Source organism: Papaver somniferum, chromosome 1 (genome assembly GCF_003573695.1).
Source record: "Papaver somniferum cultivar HN1 chromosome 1, ASM357369v1, whole genome shotgun sequence".
Lineage (NCBI taxonomy): Eukaryota > Viridiplantae > Streptophyta > Magnoliopsida > Ranunculales > Papaveraceae > Papaver > Papaver somniferum.
Window position 1 is genome coordinate 248054735 of NC_039358.1, and position 21365 is coordinate 248076099.

Here is a 21365-nt window from a genome sequence, read left to right on the forward strand (position 1 = left end):
AATCGTTTCATGTACATTATAGCCATGGTTTGCAAAGATTGCATTCCTTAATTTATTAAATGTATTGTTCAAGAACAAATCGATTTTAGAGTATAACCTACTCAAGTATGCGAACGGGTACGCGTACTTAAGTAGACGGACCGAGTTTGAGTTTCGCTGGTACGAGAACGGGTACCATACTTGGTACACTTCAAAACTACAGCAGATATTAGGGCTGCACATACTCCGGTACAGACCGGTTCTCTTATGGAACCGGTGTCTGTACTTGGTGTTGACCGGTACCTCTTTTTGAGTACCGATACCTGTACTTGTACCTGGTGTTGTACTTGTACCGTCGGTACCGGTCCGGTACAAGACCGGTACCGGTTTTTTTACCCGGAAACGTTACAAATTAATACTAAGTATAAGTTAACAACATTTCCATATGATCAATGTATCCAAAATAAGTTCAGGTTGCATACATACTTAAGTTCAACATTTCCATAACTTCAAAACAACAATCCAAAATAAGTTCAGTTTGCTAAAAAGTAAAAAACAACATTTCCACAACCATAAGTCTGTCTACGGCAAGTCGACAAGAAATGAAATGTGATCATTGCAAACGAAAATGATGGTTGCAAAGCCTGCACTTGCAATTTCCAATCCTATCCTGCATTCATTTCCATAAATAAACTTCAAGCTTTTAGGAAATTCTCAATTATGACTGCAACAGGCAACAAAAAAAATAAACAAGAAAAATAATTAAACTTCAGTTAGTACAATAAAAGTAATTACTATTAAAGAAAAAAAAAGAAGAAAAACCTAAATAAGTACTGCCGCATCTTCACCATCATCATCAGGTACATAATCACATAGAAGATCAAGAGCAATGGGTTTTTGTAAATACTTTGTGCACAGAGCAATGCCTCAACTGTCTTTGTAGACATAGAAGCTCTCCATGGAGTAAGCACGCGCTTCCCGGTGCTAAAAGCTGATTCAGAGGATACTGAAGACACAGGCAAGGCTAATATATCTCTTGCAATGTGAAAGTACCTTATACCTGTTTGCATTAGCCTGCCACCAAGCCAATATGTCAAAGTCATCATCTTGATCTACTTCACGCATTTTTCCATCCATCATCACATCTGTCAAGTACCTATCTAACTCCGTTGTTCTTGCTTCTTCAACACAACTTGGGTTGTCCCAATGTTGTCTCTTCCTTGATTGAATTCTTGATTTCAACCCTTGAGATGGCGTGCTAACTGAACTGGAAACTACCGAAGCAACACTAGATGACCCTTCCTCATGAGTTGAATACACTGAACTATAATCATCAAAGAGTTCCTGAAATTCTAATTTCACCTTTCTCATGATTCTTTGAACCTCCCACAAATTGTTCTCAAACAAACAGTTAAGAGTAAATTCTAGCCCCTTTAGTTTCTCTCTTGGATCCAACAATTGAGCAAAAAACATAACAGGATTCATTTTCTCGTACACACCCCAATACTTATTGTACTTGGCAAACATAAGACGAGACATACGTGCAATAAATGGATCTGATGCTACATTTTCTCTAAATTCAATTAATTGTTCATGGATGAATACCAACTCCCATAAGAAAGAATGAGTAGTGACTTGTGTAGAAGCAGAAAAATTGACAGTTGCATCGAAGAATACCTTTAAACACTTCACAAGACCTCTAGCATAAGCCCAATCTTCTGCATAAGGAGCATGAGTCTTTACTTTCTTTTTCTTCTTCTTCTTATTTACCTCTTCTTCCATATCCTCAACCTCTTCATCTTCTTCCGTATCCTCAACCACTTCTTCCAAGATGTCATCACTAGCTATAGCTTCCTCAATATCAGCATCACTTGGTAAAACAGAGTCCTTGTCTTGCTCAAAAATAAACCTCTCTTGAAAGTCCTTATCAATCTGTGCTAACATTGCAAAAACTTTTTCATATCTTTGAGCATCTTCTAACATCAAGTAAGTTATATTCCATCTAGTGTATACATCTAAATTCAGTGCTTTCTTGTAATCTACCTTTGCTAGGGAAGCACATTGTTTAAACTTTTCATACCTAGAAGGAGAACCAAGAACATATTTTACCACTGACCTTATCCTTTTAACAGATTCATTAAAGAGTCGTACTGCATATTTTATGACAAGAGCAAGAACATGGGCTGAACACCTCACCTAATAACAATAAACAAACAGTTAAGAGTAAATTAGTCATAACTCATAAGATGCATGTGAAATGAAATGAGAATGTTACATGTAAATGAAATGAGAATGTTACATGTAAATATTTAGCTCTGATTGGTGATCTTGTCCATCTAGTAACAACTTGCTTCAGATGATCCATAGCTACTGTGTTGGCTGGCATTGTTAGAGTGACACCAAATATATCTTTTAGACACCAATCTTCCAAACAATCCACCAACTTCTCACCGATTGCAATACCTGTGTGACCTTCAAACTTGACAAAACATGAGTATTCTCTTCTGCAGTTTCCAGTTCGCTGATCAATGTAGTGTGCAGTGGGGTGAGCGGGTTAGCGGTTACACAAATATAATTAAAATTATTTGGTGATGTCCATGTGTCAGTTGTCAAAGATACCCTCTGCTTAGATGTCAAAAGTAAGTTTTAGGCTATTCTTCTCTTCTACATACATCTTTAAAATATCCCTATAAATTGTCATACGTCTGGAACCTTGAACCTAGGTTGTGCCTCTTGCATCAATGCCACAAAGCCTGAACCTTATACTTTTCTAAAAGGAATTTCATCCATAATTATCCACTCAACAAGACGCCTTCTTAACCTATCATAATTGTAAGATGAGCAATAAGTTACCATCCTGACCTGGTTTTGGGGGTGGCATCAACAGAGAGGTTGTCCCTTTTCTTTTTCCTATTAGGATTCTTCATACATCTATTCAAATGCTTTCGCAATTCAGAAAGTGTCATTATTGTCATTGTGAGCTTTGATTTATTGTGGCAATAACTACATTACCCATTCATCATCTATCCTAGTCATTCCAACCAAACAGATGATCTCACTCTGTCGTGCTTCTTTTTGCTATCACCAACTTCAACTGCTTCAGCTCTGCCTTTACTTGTTGGAGTTGCAGTTTCAGTTTCAGATTCATTGTGTGAGATGCATTTGTGTGAGGATGCAGTGAGAGGATGATCCAACTTCTGTTTGTTGAGTTGTACTTGTAGTTGGAGTTTGCAGTTACATTGTAGTTGGAGTTGCATTTGATGTGGATCTAACAACATAAAACAGAACCAATTACATTCAGATTATTGCAATCACACACCAACAATTACAAATTTACAATGCACAGAATGTCATACAATTTTACATTCGCTATACATAACACAGTAAGGTAAAGACTAGTTCCCAATAAGAAAAATGAGAAAAATGAGAAGCAAGTTAGAAAATTTACAAGTAGCATGGTTCATATCACTACCAATAGGTCCAATACTAACACATAAGAGACTAACAGTGTAAGACTAGTTCCCAAGTACCAACTAACATTAACATTCTTATAATAGTATCCCTGTGTAAAATAACACAATTTCTAAAACACCACTGACCACTCTCAAATTACACTATACTCTTATAATAGAACTATCCCTGTGTACCAACTAACATTAACATTCAGAATTACACTATACGTCGCTTCTCAGCAGTGTACTAATCTAGTTCTTAACACACCACTGACCACTCTCAAATCCACCCAAGATTCTTACCCTTTTATAAACTTTTCTTGATATTCAAATTCTATAAACCCATAATACAAGCATTAACCTAACACAATTGAGCAATTTTTATCAAATAATGACATCCCATAAGAATTCAGCATAAAAGAGCAATTTTTATCAAATAACAACTACAATTGCAACTCACTGTATTTATAGCCATAAAATAGCAATCTTTATCTTCCATGTAATTCTAAGTTCTAACCCAACACACACAGAGTGTCAATTTATGGAACTGAACATTTATCTTTGATTGAAATAAGATCAATCACAGAGGAAGAATAGAAAGAACGATTTACCTTCACTTCTTCACGCCACTGAACATACAGATCAAATCACAATTCTGTAAACAAGTAAAAACCCTAAATCAATCTAAATCAAACCCTAAATCAATATACAATCAAACAATTCTCGAACCCTAAGGAGAAGAATACTGACCTGATAGAGATGGTGGTGATACACTGATAGTGATTTTCAATCTAAATGATTCAAACCCTAAGAGAAGATCAGAAAAATCGAGCATGCAGCCTGCCGCTTCGCTGAGAAAGTGAGAAAAAAAAGAAAGAAGAATGAAGAATGTTGAATGCTTCTTCTGTTTTCTTTTTCTCGACATATTATGTCTTGGACGGCTAGGATTAAAACCCTATACAGATCTTGACGGCTAATAATAACCGGTACATATGGTCCGGTTCAAGTCCGGTTCTCTCTAAGAACCGGTGTCTGTACCGGTCTAGTCCGGTTCTCAAATTTCAAAACCGGTGTCTGTCCCGGTAAAGCCGGTTCCTGTCCGGTACCGGTCCGGTATCACCGGTTCTACTACGGTCCAGGTCGTTTAGACCGGTTCTTGTGCAGCCCTAGCAGATATTCGCGAAACGTGAACTTCCGCCAATACGCGTACGGTTATGCATACTAGGTGTCTGGACTTCCATAACCATCCAGTACGCACACGGGTACGCATACCATGGTTCATGGTTTGGGCTTTACACAAATGTGAATACACACACTATGTTTATATCCAATCTTGGTTATATATTCTAAACCCTCATTTCAACCATTAAAACTTTCTTAGTTGGTTTGTAAATAGTTGTTATTCACGAACTATTAGCTTCAAAGCGATTTTCAAGTTACTGAAATAATCAATATGAAACATTCCGAGTTACATCAAATGATTGTCTCACACAAATCATAAAGTATGTTACAAGGTGTTATTCATATGTCATCTTTTGACCTGCGTCAAGAATAAAAGATGAACTTGGTTGAAGAGAAAGCTTACCAACACATATTTCGAGAAATAGATAAGCGACATAAATCGGATCGAAATATTAAATGTGTATGATTGAATCTATATAGTAATACGAGTTTTGTCTCAAAATAGGAGATAGAATATACAGACTTTGGAGTGATAGATAAGTTCAAGTTTCCACATACCTTTTGGTTGATGAAGTTACACAAGTTCCCTTGAATAATTCGTCTTCTGTCGATGAACGTCGTGGAGTTTAAATCTCAACTACACTTACTATCCTAGTCCGAGACATCACTATAAGCAGAATAGAAATCAAGACTTATAGTTTTTGCAACTAAACTTGACAAACAAGCTTGAGATAACAACACTTGCGAGGTTGACCGAGCAATGCTCTAACAGGTATGCATACTGGGCATGTGTACCTCAAGGAAAATCCAAAGTAAAGTTGTGTAGGTATGCATACTGGGTAAGTGTACCTCAACCTGTTCACGAGCAACAAAACTTATGGTACGGATACCGAGTATGTTACCAAAACTCGTTACCGAACTAGAGTTATGCTGGTAAGGTATAGCGTGAGTATACCATCCATGTATCCATATTTTTGATAGTTTTCTATCTGTCTTTTAATCAGTTCGAGACATTCCCCAAACAACATCAACGACGAATATCATTGCTCGGGTTATTTTCAAATGATTAAAATTAAATCATAAAGAATGAATTTTTCTTAACTAAATTTATCAAGTATATGAGTGACTATTGCTTGAATCATATACCAAGAACTCAACAAGGAAAGCTTGACTTGAAATTTCTTCTATGCAATTCTTTAAATTCGGCCACGTAGTGGTACGACTTTGTTTCATAGATAAAATGGTGAATATTTGAGTAATAAGATGGTTTAGTCTTTAAATATATACCTTTTGTTGATGAAATTTTCCAAATTTCTTCGGTTGATCCGTTTTTAATAGGTGAACTCAGTGATATCTGATATCAACCACACACTTTCAATCTTAATCCGCGACTTGAATAAATGTATAATAGAAATCAATGCATAGTTTTGTGTAACTAAATTTGACAACAAGATTGAGATAACAAAATTTTCCAGTTCGTCCGAGCACTGTCTAACAGTTAAGAATTAGAATCAAGACGGATTTTACCCGATCGTACTCTTCTTGTAAAAATTATTTAGCCATTGTTGTTTTCAAATATATGCTAAAATTTGGGCCACGTTGAAAATAAAAATTAGCCCAAATGTCAAAATCTGTTAATATCAAATTTCCTTCACTTTTATCCTTTTATTCTTGCAAACAATAACATAATTTTAATGTTGAAATGTTTTTATGTGAAAATCGTAAGATAGTATATTGTTTGTCGGCCCAATTCTAAGATATTTGTACTGAGCTAAACCTTAATATGCCAGAAATGATAAACATCTTTCTCACTTCATATAATTTTATATCATCTATGGTATTGCAATTGGGGTGCGTGAAAGAAATATTTTTGGCCCCGGCTAGTTACGTCACTGATAGAATTGTTAAAAACCGAACATGACTCGGATAATTCGATCCTACGATGCATCCACGTGAAACCTGGCCCGTTTTAATAGAAAAGCAAGGGGTTTCCCATCAACTTCGGTTTCCAAACAATGTACCGACCGGTTTAGTATAAATAGGACAGAATCCACTCCGGGTTCAATATCTTTTTCCCCTTTTCTTCTCTGCTCAACCAAAGTTGATAAATTTACAGCGCTTCTGTTAATTGGCTGATCAGGTAAGATTTTAATCCTGATCCTCGTATAATATTTCTTTGGATTTCGTTAGTTATAAAAATTAGGTTAATTTTTATTCTTTCAATTTCATTATCCCTAATTGGATTGTGAAATTCGTTATTAGAGGATTTCTTCAATTTATTCCCAATATCTCTTTAACTTAGGTTGATTTTTCGGTTGTTTATGTTTTCTAATCATCTTAGATACAGGATTTATGTGTGCTTAAATTCTGATTCTTTATTTAGTTTGATTTATCCAAATTAGCGTTGTTTCTTAACATAATTTGTGTTTATGTTGTTGTAGGAGGATTGTGATTCTTAATTTAGTCTTGTTTCGCAGGCAGCCTTGATAATTATCAGAATCTGCTAATGGAGGTTTTAGCAAGTTGTGATGTATCCCCGCACTTTTACTACGGTAAATCAAGGAACAAAATCACAGAGGTACTTATCAACACCAACACCAACCGTCATGGTGCTAACAATTCTCTTGAGACTCATTTACCCAACGAAATAGTGATAGACATCTTAAGCAGACTTCCGGTGAAGGCACTCATGCAGTTTAAGTCGGTATGCAAAGATTGGTTGTATTGATTAAACAAGATCGAAAATTCATTGATTTACATTTCATCCGATCAAAATCACGTCCTAATCTTCTCTACATCGACCCATTGCCAGAAAAGGGCGTCCCCACGCTAGCCTAATTTCTGGCTTTGAACAAAGCAAAACATTACAACAAACCATTTCATGTGCAGAGATAGTTAAAGGGAGTACTGGTGGTGAGGAAGAACAAGTGGAAGCCTTTGTTTGTAAGGTTAGGATAACCGAGGATAAATGGTTCCCTTATAGTGAAATCTTGGAACCGGTAAATGGTTTGGTTTGTTTTGTAGATCAGAAGACACACGCTATTAAGGTATACAATGCAAGTACACGAGAAGCAACACCGTGGGTCATATCAACGTTACTCGCAGAAGAAAATCACAAGCTTATGGTAATGCCAGATAAAAGCATGATGAAGATAACAAGTCAGTCTACTCCAATTTATCGATTTGGGTTCGATCCAGAGAAGAAAGAACATAAAGTATTCTGCTTTTGGAGACTAATTGCTAAGCGCGATGAACGTCGTCATAATTCCTTGGATCGTCCTGACTATGAAAGTTGGGAGGCATTCACAGTGGGTCATGACACAAAATGGCGTAAGATCAATGCGGTTCCTAACGAAAACAACCAAATAAAAATTAAAGATGTGCTCCCTCCGGCTTATATTACTTGGCGGCAGGTGTATGCGGATGGTACCATATATTGGAGTAACAAAGAGTATTATTGGGACCGATGGGGGACCACTAATCGTGATGATCCCGATGTCATAGTTGCATTTGATGTTGGAACTGAGAAATATCGACTTATCCCAATTCCTAGTTTCATCCTCGACGAGCCTCGTGACGAAGAATATAGGCTGCCAATTGATATGTTAGTATTGGGTGGACATGTGGCTCTATTATACCGGGTGGAGCCTTATGTTGTTAAGTTATGGATGCTAGATGACGGAGCAGGCAAAAAACTGGAAAATTGTCGAGGAAATAAAAGTAATTGGAGCACGGAGACTATTACAGTACCCTTTTATTGTGATAAACGGGTTGGTGGTTTTGGAGTTGCTGGAAGTAATGACAAGATAGTATTTGAATGCCGGGGATGCAAAAAATCCGTGAGCTTCACCTCTTTGTATTCTTATGATCGCAAGAAAAAGACTTGTAAGAAGATTGAAATGGATGGAGTCTCCTCGTTTACCCGTTACTCCCAGAGGTCTCTAATTACCACTTTTACCGAAAGCCTCTTTCATGTTCAGTCTCTCAACAAGACAAATGTTACCTGAAGCTTGTGCAAAGTTTCTCTACATATTCCTCATGCCATGTGAGTGCCCAACTTTGTGGACTTATCAGTTATCACTCTTTCATTTTCAGGAAACGGCAAATCAATCCGTTGAATTTCTTGTATAAAACGTTCATAAATGTATTATGTTATCTTTTCCTTTAGGCTTTTCATATTAATAGTTGTACGATATTTCCTATAAAATCTGTGTTCATTGTTCAGATTCATCATTTTAATTCTGACTGCAATACTTAATGAGATTGCCATGTTTCAATTGGGCTTCAGTGGTATCTCTTTGGATTTCCTTATTTGTGACGGGCTGCGGGTGTGTAGTCTGTCTTCTTGTTAGGAAGAGCTTTGCTCAGTCTCGTGTTTTACGCTGAGTTTTGCATAAGCTGCTATTGGTGTAAGCGCTGCTCACGACCTGACTGTGGTCTAACAGAAAGTGAGATGATATCTCTGAGATTTTATTTCATCTAATTCAGCCATCACTTAAAGTAGTTATCAGAAATTTGGAACCTAGCCTGAATTCCAACAACAGTGCCTTATTTTTCCTACTTGTAATATTTTCACCCGTGCTAATCAGGCTTCTTAGCTTCTTAGTCTGAATTCCGTGGCTTTTGGCCACAACTTCTGGCGACTTTTGGATGCCTTTGTCTTCGACCGTGTCGTCTGGCATTGTCTGGATGCGGTGATTCACCCGTGTCAAGAAAACTATACACAGGTTTCGAAGGTAATACTACTAGATAACATATCCATATCATGGTGGCTATGTGGGGTATAATTTTTTATTTTTTTTCAATAACTTAACGGCTATTGAATTCTGTTTCCTAATAAATATGGTTCACTTTTCCTCTCTAGATGGACTTATTTTGGAAGGTAGAAACTCTGGAGAACTTATTGAACTTGGGAGCTCAGGAGTGGTTGTGTCCATTCCATTGTAACTGCAAATCAAAAGGTTCGCACAAATGAAAGTAAGGTTACACTATTTCCATCATGTTAATTTGGCTTGGTGATCAGTGTAATATTTTTCAGGTTTATTAGCATCACCCTCATCAATAAGTTTATGTTTAAGTTTGTCAATTTTTTTAAGAACCATGTTCGTCACCTAATAAGTCTTTCCAAAGCATTGGCTTAAGAATCAGTCATATTTCATACCTTACATTATAGTTTTCGCGGTTACTAATGTGTGCTGTTACTGATTTAGGAATTAGATGATAATAAAGTACGAAATTGAAGTACGAGGAAGGAACCATTTCCTTGTCCAATCTTACATACCCAGTGTTGTGTTAATTTCCCGTGTCTGTTTTAGTTAAAAGTAAGACTTTTAGGATTGTAATGTTTGCACAGTCTGCTGTAATGTCTGAAATGGTTTCTCATTTTCATGTTTTCTTCTTTCTACTGTTTTTTCCGGTAAAATTGTAACATTGGAGGAAATAGACCTAGGAAATGAATCGTATTGCTCTAATCGATGGAAATAGCTCTAAACTTGCTCTGATTTCGGTCTTCTAAGCAGTACTGGTTGGTTTCTTTTGTATTTTCTACCTTGTTCTTATTCGATGCTTTAAGACGGTGATAGCAATCTGGGTTTGTAGTGTTAAGTCTCAGGTTTCATTCTATGTGGTGGAGTCTGAATTATTGTAACATTGAGTTTATAAATTAGATTCACATTTATTAACCTAAACACATGATATTGCCCAAAAATGTGTTTGCTTTCAATAATGATTGATTGAAAATTCATAGGTTAACCGAGCCGGTATTGGGAGGTAAAATAATCTTTGAGGTGAATTCGATCTAGTTCTAGTTTAATCTAAATAGACTACCTCCTCAAATTGATTTTTGATGCGTATTGATGGTAAATGAAATTTGAATACCATGTTTTTGTTCCTAAAAAGATGAAATGTAGTTATGTGCAGCTGATTGCCTAATTCAGGTGCCTATGTATTTTTCCGGTGAGACTTAATAGAAGAGTTTTGGCATGACTTGAATTTACAATTTCATCTGTAGAGTAGTAGTAACTAGCAAGACCTTGTTACGACATGGTATGCCTTTGCTGTTGCTTGTACGGGTTAAGATTTTCCACCTGATTCCTGTATTTCGGATCCATCTGATCTCCTCAGTGTTGCAATTAGACTTTGTTATTCCTTTCAACTTGTAAAATCTTAATTTTGACTGCACACTTTCTTTCCTCTGATATATTTGATTCCAAGTAAAAAAAGAAAGTGAACACTTCATTTTTTTCCTAAGCTTTCATATGCATGTTCCTTTTTATTACAGTAGTCCCTCACTCTCTTAAATTTTTTTTGTTTTGCCTGATCACATTTCTAGGGCTTAACTTCAGCAGACCATTTTGATCGTTCCTATTTGGGTCTATCAAAATGTTGTCCAGTAGTAAGATCAAATCTGTTGATTTGTACAGGTTAGACCCCTCCACTTTCTTCTTGATTCATATTTGCTTTAATTTTATCTTTTAGGACATATAATTTGGTTGGTATTGTATTTCTGTCGGGTTGCTACTTTTGGATCTGGTAGTGTCATGTTTTTCAGTTATTTTGGACATATTCGACATTGATTACTGTTATTTTTCAATTTTGGTCACGAAACATGACAATTTCGTTAGTATTCTAAGTCCTTGGAGTGGAAGTAGGGTTTCAACATAACATAACTAAGTTATGAAACTTAACCAGATATTGTGTCGCTTAGATGTAATAATTGGTACTCCTATTTTAGTTTTTCGCCCTCATTATCCTGAAATGCTGACTAATTAAGTCAGATAGGATTCTAGTTGGCATTGTGTGTCAAGAGTAGGATTTGATTGATTAGTTGGTCTCTTTTAACTCTTATAGGAGCTAAATTCAATGTTAAGAACCTTTATCAAGGTTAATTCAACCACACAATACAATGGTAAAGCTTAGACGTCTGCAGCTGTTCCCAGTACTTGATGATTGTCTAAATGATTTCTCTTTATACGTCTGTCTTAATTCTGCAAATCCCCAATAACTGTGTGCATGACATCTGGTTTTAACTGCCTAAATATACAAAAGTTGTATGAAAAGGCATAAAGGTTCAAAGAGCTTAGTCGGATAAGTGTTTTAGTATGATGTGAGGATAATCTACACGAGGCCACTACCAGTACAGATTATGCTTGCACAATATGTTATTTGTTCAGTATTACGATTTTACTTATTGATGTAGTGTGTCCTTGTTTTTATTTTTTGTGTGCAATGTAGTATTCGGTGGTATCTGATTTTTTCTATTTTTCCTTTCTTTTTCTGGTCACAGGAAAATTCATTCCCAGAGATTTAACAGAGTCATTATCCTGGTGCAGGCTTATCTATCATAGCTGCCCTGTCCATGGTGTTGTTATTTGGAATGGTAGGTTTTGCACTTGTTTATCTCTAGACATGTAGGTTTTATTGTAATCAAATGTTATTCATTTCGGTGTATACGTTTTCATGGTGTTTCCGGCTGATTTTTGTTGGTGTAAACGCTGCTCAAGCCCTGACTGAGTTTTTGTTTATCTAATTCAGCCATCACTGAGTTTTTAATTACCAGAAATTCGGAACCTAGCCTTAATTCTGACAACAGTCCCTAATTATTCCTACTTGTAATATTTTCACCAGGTACAGTGCTAATCAGGCTTCTTTCATGAGTAGTTTTAGCTTCTGTAATCCATATCCAAGCCAAAAGAAAAATGCTATGTACTCTGTAATTTCAGATGCACTCCACATGACTGGCCAACAAGACCTTTTTCGAAACACTACAGTAAGAATGTAAAATGCCCAATTGAATCAAAAATAGAATTCATATAACAACGTTTTATTGCACCAATAAATCTGTACACAAGTTCAAATGCTGGAATCAATCAACAGATAACGAAAACTGTAACATTCTTGTTTTACCAATAACCATTGACTTGTAAAGTTCTTGAATTTCCTTTTCTGCAGATTCTAGTACTATCTTGAATTTATGTTTAGCTTGGTTGTAGCTCAAAACCAAGTCTTCAAAATCCATGAAGTCTGTTCTTTCGAAATAGTTTGACGCATGATAAAACTCTGGATCTGTTGCATCCAGAAATATCCGAACTTTAACCAAGTCTGGCCTAAAAAGATAATCACTCAAGTCCCCCTCCTCAATGTTTTCGAGGATTCCAGTATCCAAAACATTTTTGTCAATCGACAAGAAACTATCATCCTTTGCAACGTATATGCCATCATCCAAGATTGTGATAGACCACACTCTTTTAAATGGAGGGAATCTAAAGAACTCGGTTTTCAGTCTTTTATCTTTATCACTTTTTTCGATAACTTCACAAGCTGCAACTGTCAGTACTCCCCCAACGGTTGATTCATGTATGCAGACTTCATACGCAATCTCCTTGAGCATTTCCACAGTTTCACAGCTGGTTTTTCCTTCAAGTAGATCTAATTTTTCCCGTATAAGTGTTTCTGCTAAATTTCCCCCACTGCCTAAACATAAAAACTTACCAACCATAGGGCATACTCCCTCATCTGTCACAGAGCTAATCTGAAAACCACCAGCGTTGGTGGGAGTAACTAACACGAAATCAGTATCAGTGGAGTGATCGCCCAATCTCTCGACTAAAAATTCATGATCAGAATTGATTTCTTCATTGATCCACATTTGCTTAAGATTTTCACAAACATGATGTGCAATTTTGTAGTTTCCCGCCAAAGCTGTAATGAATCCCTCGCAGGCTGTGATTTTCTCACCAACTTCTTCTACTTTCAGACGCAAGCCTTCCCATTTTTCTTTAGTACGATAGCAGATTCTATATTCCTTTACATTGGTATCAGGATGAATGAATTCATAGCTTAACCTGCTGTCCGATAGCACATATAGTTTACTGCCGTCAAGAAACACAATTACCACTGTTCCCCGCTTGTGTTTCTCATGGACAGGAGGCTGACTGACATACACGCTTTCTATGCTCTTTTTCACAGTATCTAACACATGTTTTGAAGCATCCCCAAAACAATCCATGTCAAACGGAAAATGCACACCTGAACTGTCATTGTCAGAATCTGAACAAGTACTTCGATTGCTACCTGCACATTCATCTGTATTCGAGTACAAGTACTGCTGTGGTAAGGGTTCTTGTTCCTGATGCGGATCAAAATAAAGTGAACGTCGAGCTGCTGGTTTTCTGAATTCTCCATTAATATCAACTGCTTCAAACCTTAGTTGTAGATTATCCTCTGCATCATTCAGATCATCACTACTGTGAATAGCTTCGTTCTTTTTGTACCATTTTTCAAGCACTAGTCTAATATCAGTCTCTTGAGACATGTAACTCGAATCTTCGCTGCTACTACACTCACTGACAGATTCAACCATATTTTCAGAAGAAAATATACTTGAGCACTCCTCCTCATCTTTCTCAACCATATCTGCCCAACTTTTCCCACTCTTAAATGAACTGAAAGGTTCCAAGTTTCCAATACTAGAATCTGACCCATTAATGGCTGAACCCCGGGAATGTGAATCATCAACTCTCCATTTTCCTCCGAACCCATGGTTTTGTTGCTGAACTTTAGTAGTGAAAGAAGAAACTCGTAAATTTGAATGCACCAAACCTCTTCCACCAACCACGTGGTTTTGAAGTAGACACTTGGCGTGCCAAATTCTTTCTTTCTGACTGAAGCAGATGCCAAGACTGCATTGATTACTCTTCTCATCTGGTTCAACAGATAACGATTTCCTGGATTGAGTAAAGACATGTAATATTTTAGCTTATCGATAAAATAAGATATGCTGAGGAACTACAGTTGACATACGTACCCATAGAATTCATCAGCAACTTTGTATTCCTTCTGTTGCATATAAGCCCATCCCAGGTTTCCTAGTATCCTGCACACAGAAGCTCGTGATAAGTGAAAATACACAGTAAATCTACATTCAGAAAAAAACACCAAAAAGAGATTCTGTAGAATTTACCTTGATTTCTCATGCTCAGCGGAACAGCAATGGGACTTGTTACCACCATCTTCAAGGATCTGTAGTTTACGTTGAAGGAGTTCAATATGTTCCCCCATTCTACCAGCTTTCTGTTGTTATTACAGTAAGATCAAATGTCACAAATGGGGGCAAATTTTCACACGCATTTGAGCAAATCAATATGTACAGACAAGACTTTTTATAATCTATTTTTTGTGGAGTTTCCATGTAAAGGTATAGAAAGCGATTCATCGTTCCATTCAAGAAATTTGAGGGCAAGAAAAAAAGAAAATACAAAATGAGAGAATTGAGATGATATACCTTGTAAAGATCAATGAGCACATTGTCAAGCGATTCCTGAGTTTGCAGAGAGCACAGACTGCGAAAGGATTTAAAGGCTTCAATCGCCTCATCAGCACCATTCAGTTGCTTCATTGAAGCCTCCTGGAGAGTGATTTCCTTAAAAACTTGAAGCCTCCTATCTTTTCTTAACGGCGCTGAATAAGTATTTGAGTACGAGTACTGCTTCTCTAAGGGTTCTTTCTTCTGCTCAAGTGGTTTCAGAGCTGGACCTGAATCAATCTCAGAAAGCATCTCGGTAGCACGGTCAAATGATTTAATATAGGAATCAGCTAATTCAAGCTCAGCTGCTGAAGGTTTTACTGTTTCCAGTAGAGACTTCGCTTCCGTAACTATCCCTTTGTGCATCAAACAGATGGCAAGATTGCATTGTTTGTTCTTGTCTAGCTCAATAGATAAAGCTTTCCTGGATTCACAAACATAGAACATGCTAAGTTTAGCTTATCAACTAATAGGAGTTTTGACTCAGTTAACATACCCATAAAACTGCACCAGTGAAACAAACAAAGGTGGGATTTGGAAATCCACCAACATTCATGTTGGAATTACAAACATTTGCACAATTTTCCCTGCAGAAAGTCTCTTTCAACTATACTCACACTAAGTTTAACACTTCCACTAGTATTTTCAATGTTAGAAAAATAGTCTCTGTCATTACCAGGATTTCTTGAATGATTTATATTTTATGCTTGCTAATTGTGCTTTTATGTGCTCCACTTCACCTATTTTATGTAATTTTCATGCTCAAGTCACAGGAAAAAGCATCACAACTCACAAGAAAAGGACCTTTTTTTCGCAAAGATTTGTGAAACTGATCTTTTATTTTCTTTTCTTAAGAGTACTACGCTAATGTATTGGGAAAAACACCGCTACAAGTAAACCTTAACACACCAACTTTGATGCCAAGTTTTTGGAACCAAACCACGCTAATAGGCAAAAATATCAGACACACAGAAAGTCGGAATAATCAAGGCTGTCACTAGAGAAAGAAAAAATTAAGATTTTAAGTTTTAGGGCTAAGAGAAAACAATGTTGGATGTCAGAATTAGATGACAAAAGTGGGCAAGAAATAAAAAGCTGAAAAAACTTCTGGACATCAGAAGTTGTCTGCAAAAAACAGTGGCACTGAATTATCATGCTCAAAACATTCAAAACTGAGGCAGCTAAACTATTTCAGAAGCTGTCTGAACTATAGTTAACATACCTATAAGATTCTTCAGCAAGCTCGTAGTTCTCCTGTTGCATGTAAGCCCATCCTAAGTTCCCTAATAATCTGCTTACAAAAAGATCGCGATAAGTGAATGAACCCAAGAAATTCACATTTCATACATAAAAGAGAAGATTGTAACATTTATTTACCTTGATTTCTCCTGCTCAATGTAGCAATAGTACTTGTTCCCCTGAGCTCTTGCTGTCTTAGTTCGTTGCCCACCATATGTTACACCATCTTCAACGAGCTGAAGTTTATGTTGAAGAAGTTCAATATGTTCGTTTAATCTACCAGCTCTCTATTGTTGCATAAAGATCCAATGTCATAAATGCAAGCAGTACTTAAGCATAATATAAATCTTGATAAAATTCAGTACTGAATGCTAGTTGAGAGATATCAATTCTCAATACGACAGTCAGGTAATTTATAAATGGTTTAAGGTTGGCCAAATATGAAAGTTGCTTAGCAGGTCAAATTTATACGGTTTTGTTCGTTAAAGTAGAAGTAGGTATCTCCAATTTGAGCTATTTATATACGTTAGGAAAACAGAAAGGCTTTTAACAACAAAACGACTCTAGAGATAGAAGTAAAAAAGACAAGAAAGACATTCAAAAAGTCTATAAGAAACTTAAAGGCCCCGAACACTTGATTCACAAATTGGGCCACAATCACATGCAAGGAAGTGAAAAGGTTGAGTTGCCAAATTCTGAGATATGCATGAACAATTGTGAACCATTATGGCAAGCCTCATTTCACTCATATGATATGATGATCAGTCAAGTTTTGGGGGGTCGGGTACTTTTTCAAAAAACACACTAGGTATTTGAACAAAAGACCAACCATAGCTCTTCCATTTTGAACTAATTGCGAGTTGTTTGTTAATGAATGATTAAGTACAGAACATTCTTCTATGAAGCTAATTTACTGTGAGGAACTTGTAAGTCCAGAAATGACCAAATCTCTGAGAACTTGTCTATATCAATGCATAGACACAGTATACCACTCTAATAAGATTTTCAAGTACCCAATTTCCCCCTCTCTATTATCGAAATATGGCCTAGATTTACCTATTGGGGAGGATTCTCACATGCATTTTGTGTGGAAAAATACAACCAAATGCTAAAAACGAGACAATTAAGATAATATACCTTGTAAAGATCAATGAGCACATTATCAAGAGATTCTTGCGTTTCCTGAGAGCAAAGACTACGAAAACACTTAATTGCTTCAATAGATACATCGAAGCGATTATGCTTCTTCACTGTAACAAGCTTGCTTGCATCCTTTTTGATCATCTGTAACCAAATCACCAATAGAAAGAGGGGTTTATCAAATCCAAAACTGTTCGTTGAAATGCCTAACTGAATAAATAACAAAACCCTAACAAAATCTTCATAAGAAAGGGCTAAAATCACTAATCGAACAAAACCCACAAAAAATTAACGAATGAAACGGAGAATTACCAGATCGTTTTTAACATACGGAGAATCAACTTCATTACTTGGAGATTGAAAATAATCGGCTGAAGAAGGGATGGTCATCTTCTTTTCTGATGATAAAGGAGAAGGTTTTAATGGTGGAAATGGAGATGATTTTACTGTTCGGGGTGTTACAGGAGTAAAACCTTGAATTATCTTCATAATTTGATGAATTCAGAAACCCTAATTGTAGTACTTTCAAAACAGAGATCAATAGAGACAATTGGAGTCAAATTCTCTAATTCTAACAGAAACCCTTTGTTTTTTAAACGGTAATTAACAATTATTTGATCTGTAAAAGATTCTTGCTTTCCTCAGAATTCAGATTGAAAAAAAAAATGGTGAAGAACAAAAGGGGGAAAAGTGAAAATCCAGACGTTGTTTTTTCTTTTTTTTTTTGAAACATTAATATAGCCGTTTATTAAAACGGATATTATTCGGGCCGGGTTTGCTAAATGCCTCATGGAGGAGACCCGTATGAAGTATCACTTGTTCCGCGCTGCCAATTTTGCCTAGTCGCCTAAAGCCGGGTACAACTCGTCCGGGTTTCAGAGCATTCATGGAAGCATTAGATCGGCAAAGAATTTGGTATACACGAGTTTTGAATCTTAGATCACTCACATAATTTTTCAAAAATAAAAATTATCCATTATTATTAATCATTAGCTACTGATATAAAGATTAATATATAAAAGGAAATTTACAGCGGTCAATATTTTAGATCCAGTTATTGTTAAAATAAATCCTCATCCAAACTCTTTAGATATTATTTATTTTAGCGAAAATCTTGGCATGCCTGTATTCATTAGAAAATATCTAGATGTCTCTTAAAATTCTAAATCCATGATTTTAAAATTTAATTTCTTCTTGAAGATGTGAAGAAGCAAGGAGCTACAACGACAACAATCATCCTTCCTCTTGATGTTAGTGATATTTGACTTGAACTGTTTCATTCCCTAATGTATCTTTCAAGTCGTGCATATTGAAAACATAATTGTGGAGCATATATGAACTCTATAGAGACATAGTTTTAAGGGATAGAATACGAGGTTTATTGCTTAACCATTAAATTTTGTAGATAAGACATCGCCATAATCATTTGAATGCTATTGTGATTATGTATGGGTATGAGGTGAGGATTTCATCCTAGGGAAAAATGTTTACATGTGTTATAAGGAAGTAAGATCATAAACTTGTTTGTGGACCGAAAAGGAAATTGCCAAGTGTTATTGGTTTTGTTATTCATTGCATATCTTATGAACAACCAATATGTGTGATAGAGTATAATTGCTCACAACTTGTTGTGTTCTTGGTAGAATTGTTCACAAAGGCCTGACTTATGTATTGGTTTAACTTTTATTAGTAAAACCGATCTTAAGTAATCACATGTGGTATGATCGAATTTTGTATGTCTGACCTAGTAAGGGAAAGGGAATCGATCCTTGTATGGGAAAGGGAACCGATCCTTGTAAGGGAAAGGGAACCGATCCTTGTAAGAGGTGCAGTACATCAAGGGGAACTGATCCTTGTATGTGGTGCAACAAGGTTTATAGCAGTAAGAGGAACCGATCCTATGGACATGTGCAACACATATAAGTTAGATACCATATATATGTGGGGAATCGATCCTGGTACCTAGTCAACCGAATTTTTGTAAAGCTAGTGTGACTATGCTTAGTACTCACATAGAGGTAAAACTGAAACTTGTTTTGGTAGAACCGTAAACCCATGATTGTGATTGAATGTTGTTTGATCAATCACATAGTTCTTGAAAGTCAGATGAACCAATTCTAAATTTGTTTGGAAGTGTGGCAAATCGCTTTCAAGGTTTTAAGTGTGAAAGAGAACTTACAAAGTACAAATGTCGACAAATTTTGAACACGTGTTGTGAATGTTTATTTCTTTATGTTCAAAGATAATCCTTAACGGATAAGGGAAGAGAATCCCGGGATCGAAACATAAGTAAGTTAATAATCTTTTAACTAAGGTTATCAATTTCATTTTGTAGAGAAATTACAGAATTAGTAATGTGCATTTACTAATTAGATTTTCCGAGAGATTTTGATCGTTATTTTTGGACAGAGCATTTCCAGGAATTATGAAAACCGAATTTGTGCTTTTATGAATATCTTGAGAATATTCTCGGTTTTGGAAATTCCTTGGTATCCATACTTCCTTGTCTATAAATACATGAAGTATTCCTTTCTAGCAGTCCAGAATGACACTGTGACTCATTCAATGGTGACAAGAGATAAATTTGGCATCACAAAACCGATTCAAAAGTTATGTTAAACTGCCTCTAAACATCCTCTACCTGATGAAGACTTCATGGAACCTACTTGCTAAACAAAAAATCCAAAATGGAGGATATCAATGGATTTTCAAATTAATGTCCTTATTCGCAATGGTACATTCTCGTTAGTTAAGTGTGAAAAAAGAATGGGTTTACCGAGTAAAACGGAATCATGATGGCAGTATTGAAAGATATAAGGCACAATTAGTGGCAAAAGGCTATAATCAACAAGAAGGTATTGACTATGACGAGACCCTTAGACTTGTTATAAAACCTTGCACAATTCGGCTTGTGTTATCAATTGAAGTGATGAACCAACGGAACATTAAACAACTTGATGTTGATAATGCGTTTTTGCATGGCCAGTTAGAAAAGGACGTCTCTATGCAACAGCCAGCTGGTTATATTGACCCTAAGTATCCAAACCATGTATGCAAATTACATAAAGCATTGTATAGTCTTAAGAAGGCGCCACGGGCCTGGTATTCCAAGCTCGTTGCACAAGCTTGGTTTCAAGGGGTCAACAGCAGATAGATCTTTGTTTGTCTTGCAGACTGCAGAGTCCATCACTTATGTACTCGTATATATTGATGATATTATTATCATAGGATCGCAGCCATCTCAGATATAACAACTTATTGCAGATCTTGGGGATGCTTTTGCTTTGAAAGACATGGGAGATTTATCTTTCTTCTTAGGAATCGAAGTTCTCAGGTAGGGAAATGAGATGGTTGTTACTCATAAGAAATATGTTACGGGTCTCTAAAAGCGCACTAAACTGGACGATGTGAAACCAGTTTGTACTCCGTTGGCTCCTGTGTGAAGATATACAAAAAAGGCACTGAAAAGTTTAAAGATGCAAATTTATATCATAGTGTGGTAGGATCACTTCAGTACTTGCATCTGACAAGGCCTGATATCTCAGTGGCAGTAAATAAGGTTTGCTAGTACATGCATGATCCATACGTCGAACATTTGGAGCTTGTCAAATGAATTTCAACGTATCTCAAGAGTACTGTTGACTATGGTTTGCATCTGAAAAAATCCCAAGATTTTTCTCTCCAAGCTTACTCTGATGCTGACTGGGCTGGAGGTTTGGATGATCGTCATTCAACTAGTGGAGATAATTTGATATCTTGGAGAGCAAGAAAACAGAAAACGGTTTTGAAATCAAGTACGGAAGCAGAATATAGAGGGGTGACCATTGCAACTTTGGAGATTATCTGGATTCAGTCTTTGTTAAAGGAGTTAGGAGTTCTTACATCCACACCCATCTTGTGGTGTGATAATCTGGGTGCAATATATCTCACTGCGAATCCAGTTTTCCATGCAAAAACAAAGAACATTGAGATAAACTACCATTTTGTTAGGGAAGGAGTTGCAAATAAACAGCTGCAGATTAGGTTCATCAGCTCAAGAGATCTGTTGGTTGACATATTTACCAAGGGGC

General features: G+C 36.3%; 2 protein-coding genes across 2 annotated transcripts; both read right to left on the bottom strand.

Moving 5' to 3' along the window:
* Nucleotides 1-561: 561 nt before the first annotated feature.
* LOC113276365 (zinc finger BED domain-containing protein RICESLEEPER 2-like) lies at nt 562-2945 on the bottom strand. The gene is made up of 6 exons (XM_026525968.1): nt 2842-2945; nt 2279-2483; nt 1771-2175; nt 1258-1656; nt 1040-1053; nt 562-649 (listed from the first exon to the last, which is right to left on the bottom strand). The coding sequence occupies exons 1-6, from the start codon at nt 2943-2945 to the stop codon at nt 562-564; spliced, it is 1215 nt and encodes a 404-aa protein (XP_026381753.1).
* Nucleotides 2946-12402: 9457 nt separating this feature from the next.
* On the bottom strand, nt 12403-17979 carry LOC113324406. Its single transcript, XM_026572726.1, has 8 exons — nt 17608-17979; nt 17293-17439; nt 16294-16442; nt 16139-16207; nt 14896-15340; nt 14575-14684; nt 14419-14487; nt 12403-14338 (listed from the first exon to the last, which is right to left on the bottom strand). The coding sequence occupies exons 1-8, from the start codon at nt 17782-17784 to the stop codon at nt 12478-12480; spliced, it is 3027 nt and encodes a 1008-aa protein (XP_026428511.1). The 5' UTR covers nt 17785-17979; the 3' UTR covers nt 12403-12477.
* Nucleotides 17980-21365: the final 3386 nt, after the last annotated feature.

Bases quoted from the DNA above. Each gene is read 5' to 3' on its own strand.
- LOC113276365 (XM_026525968.1), bottom strand. From the start codon at position 2,945: ATGACACTTTCTGAATTGCGAAAGCATTTGAATAGATGTATGAAGAAT. The intron at 2,484-2,841 runs GTCAGGATGGTA...TGGAAACTGCAG, and splicing joins GATGCCACCCCCAAAACCAG to AAGAGAATACTCATGTTTTG. The intron at 1,657-1,770 runs GTTGAGGATATG...AAGTGTTTAAAG, and splicing joins ATACGGAAGAAGATGAAGAG to GTATTCTTCGATGCAACTGT.
- LOC113324406 (XM_026572726.1), bottom strand. From the start codon at position 17,784: ATGAAGATAATTCAAGGTTTTACTCCTGTAACACCCCGAACAGTAAAA. The intron at 14,685-14,895 runs GTATATCATCTC...TAATAACAACAG, and splicing joins TGCTCATTGATCTTTACAAG to AAAGCTGGTAGAATGGGGGA. The intron at 14,488-14,574 runs GTAAATTCTACA...TTCTGTGTGCAG, and splicing joins GCTGAGCATGAGAAATCAAG to GATACTAGGAAACCTGGGAT.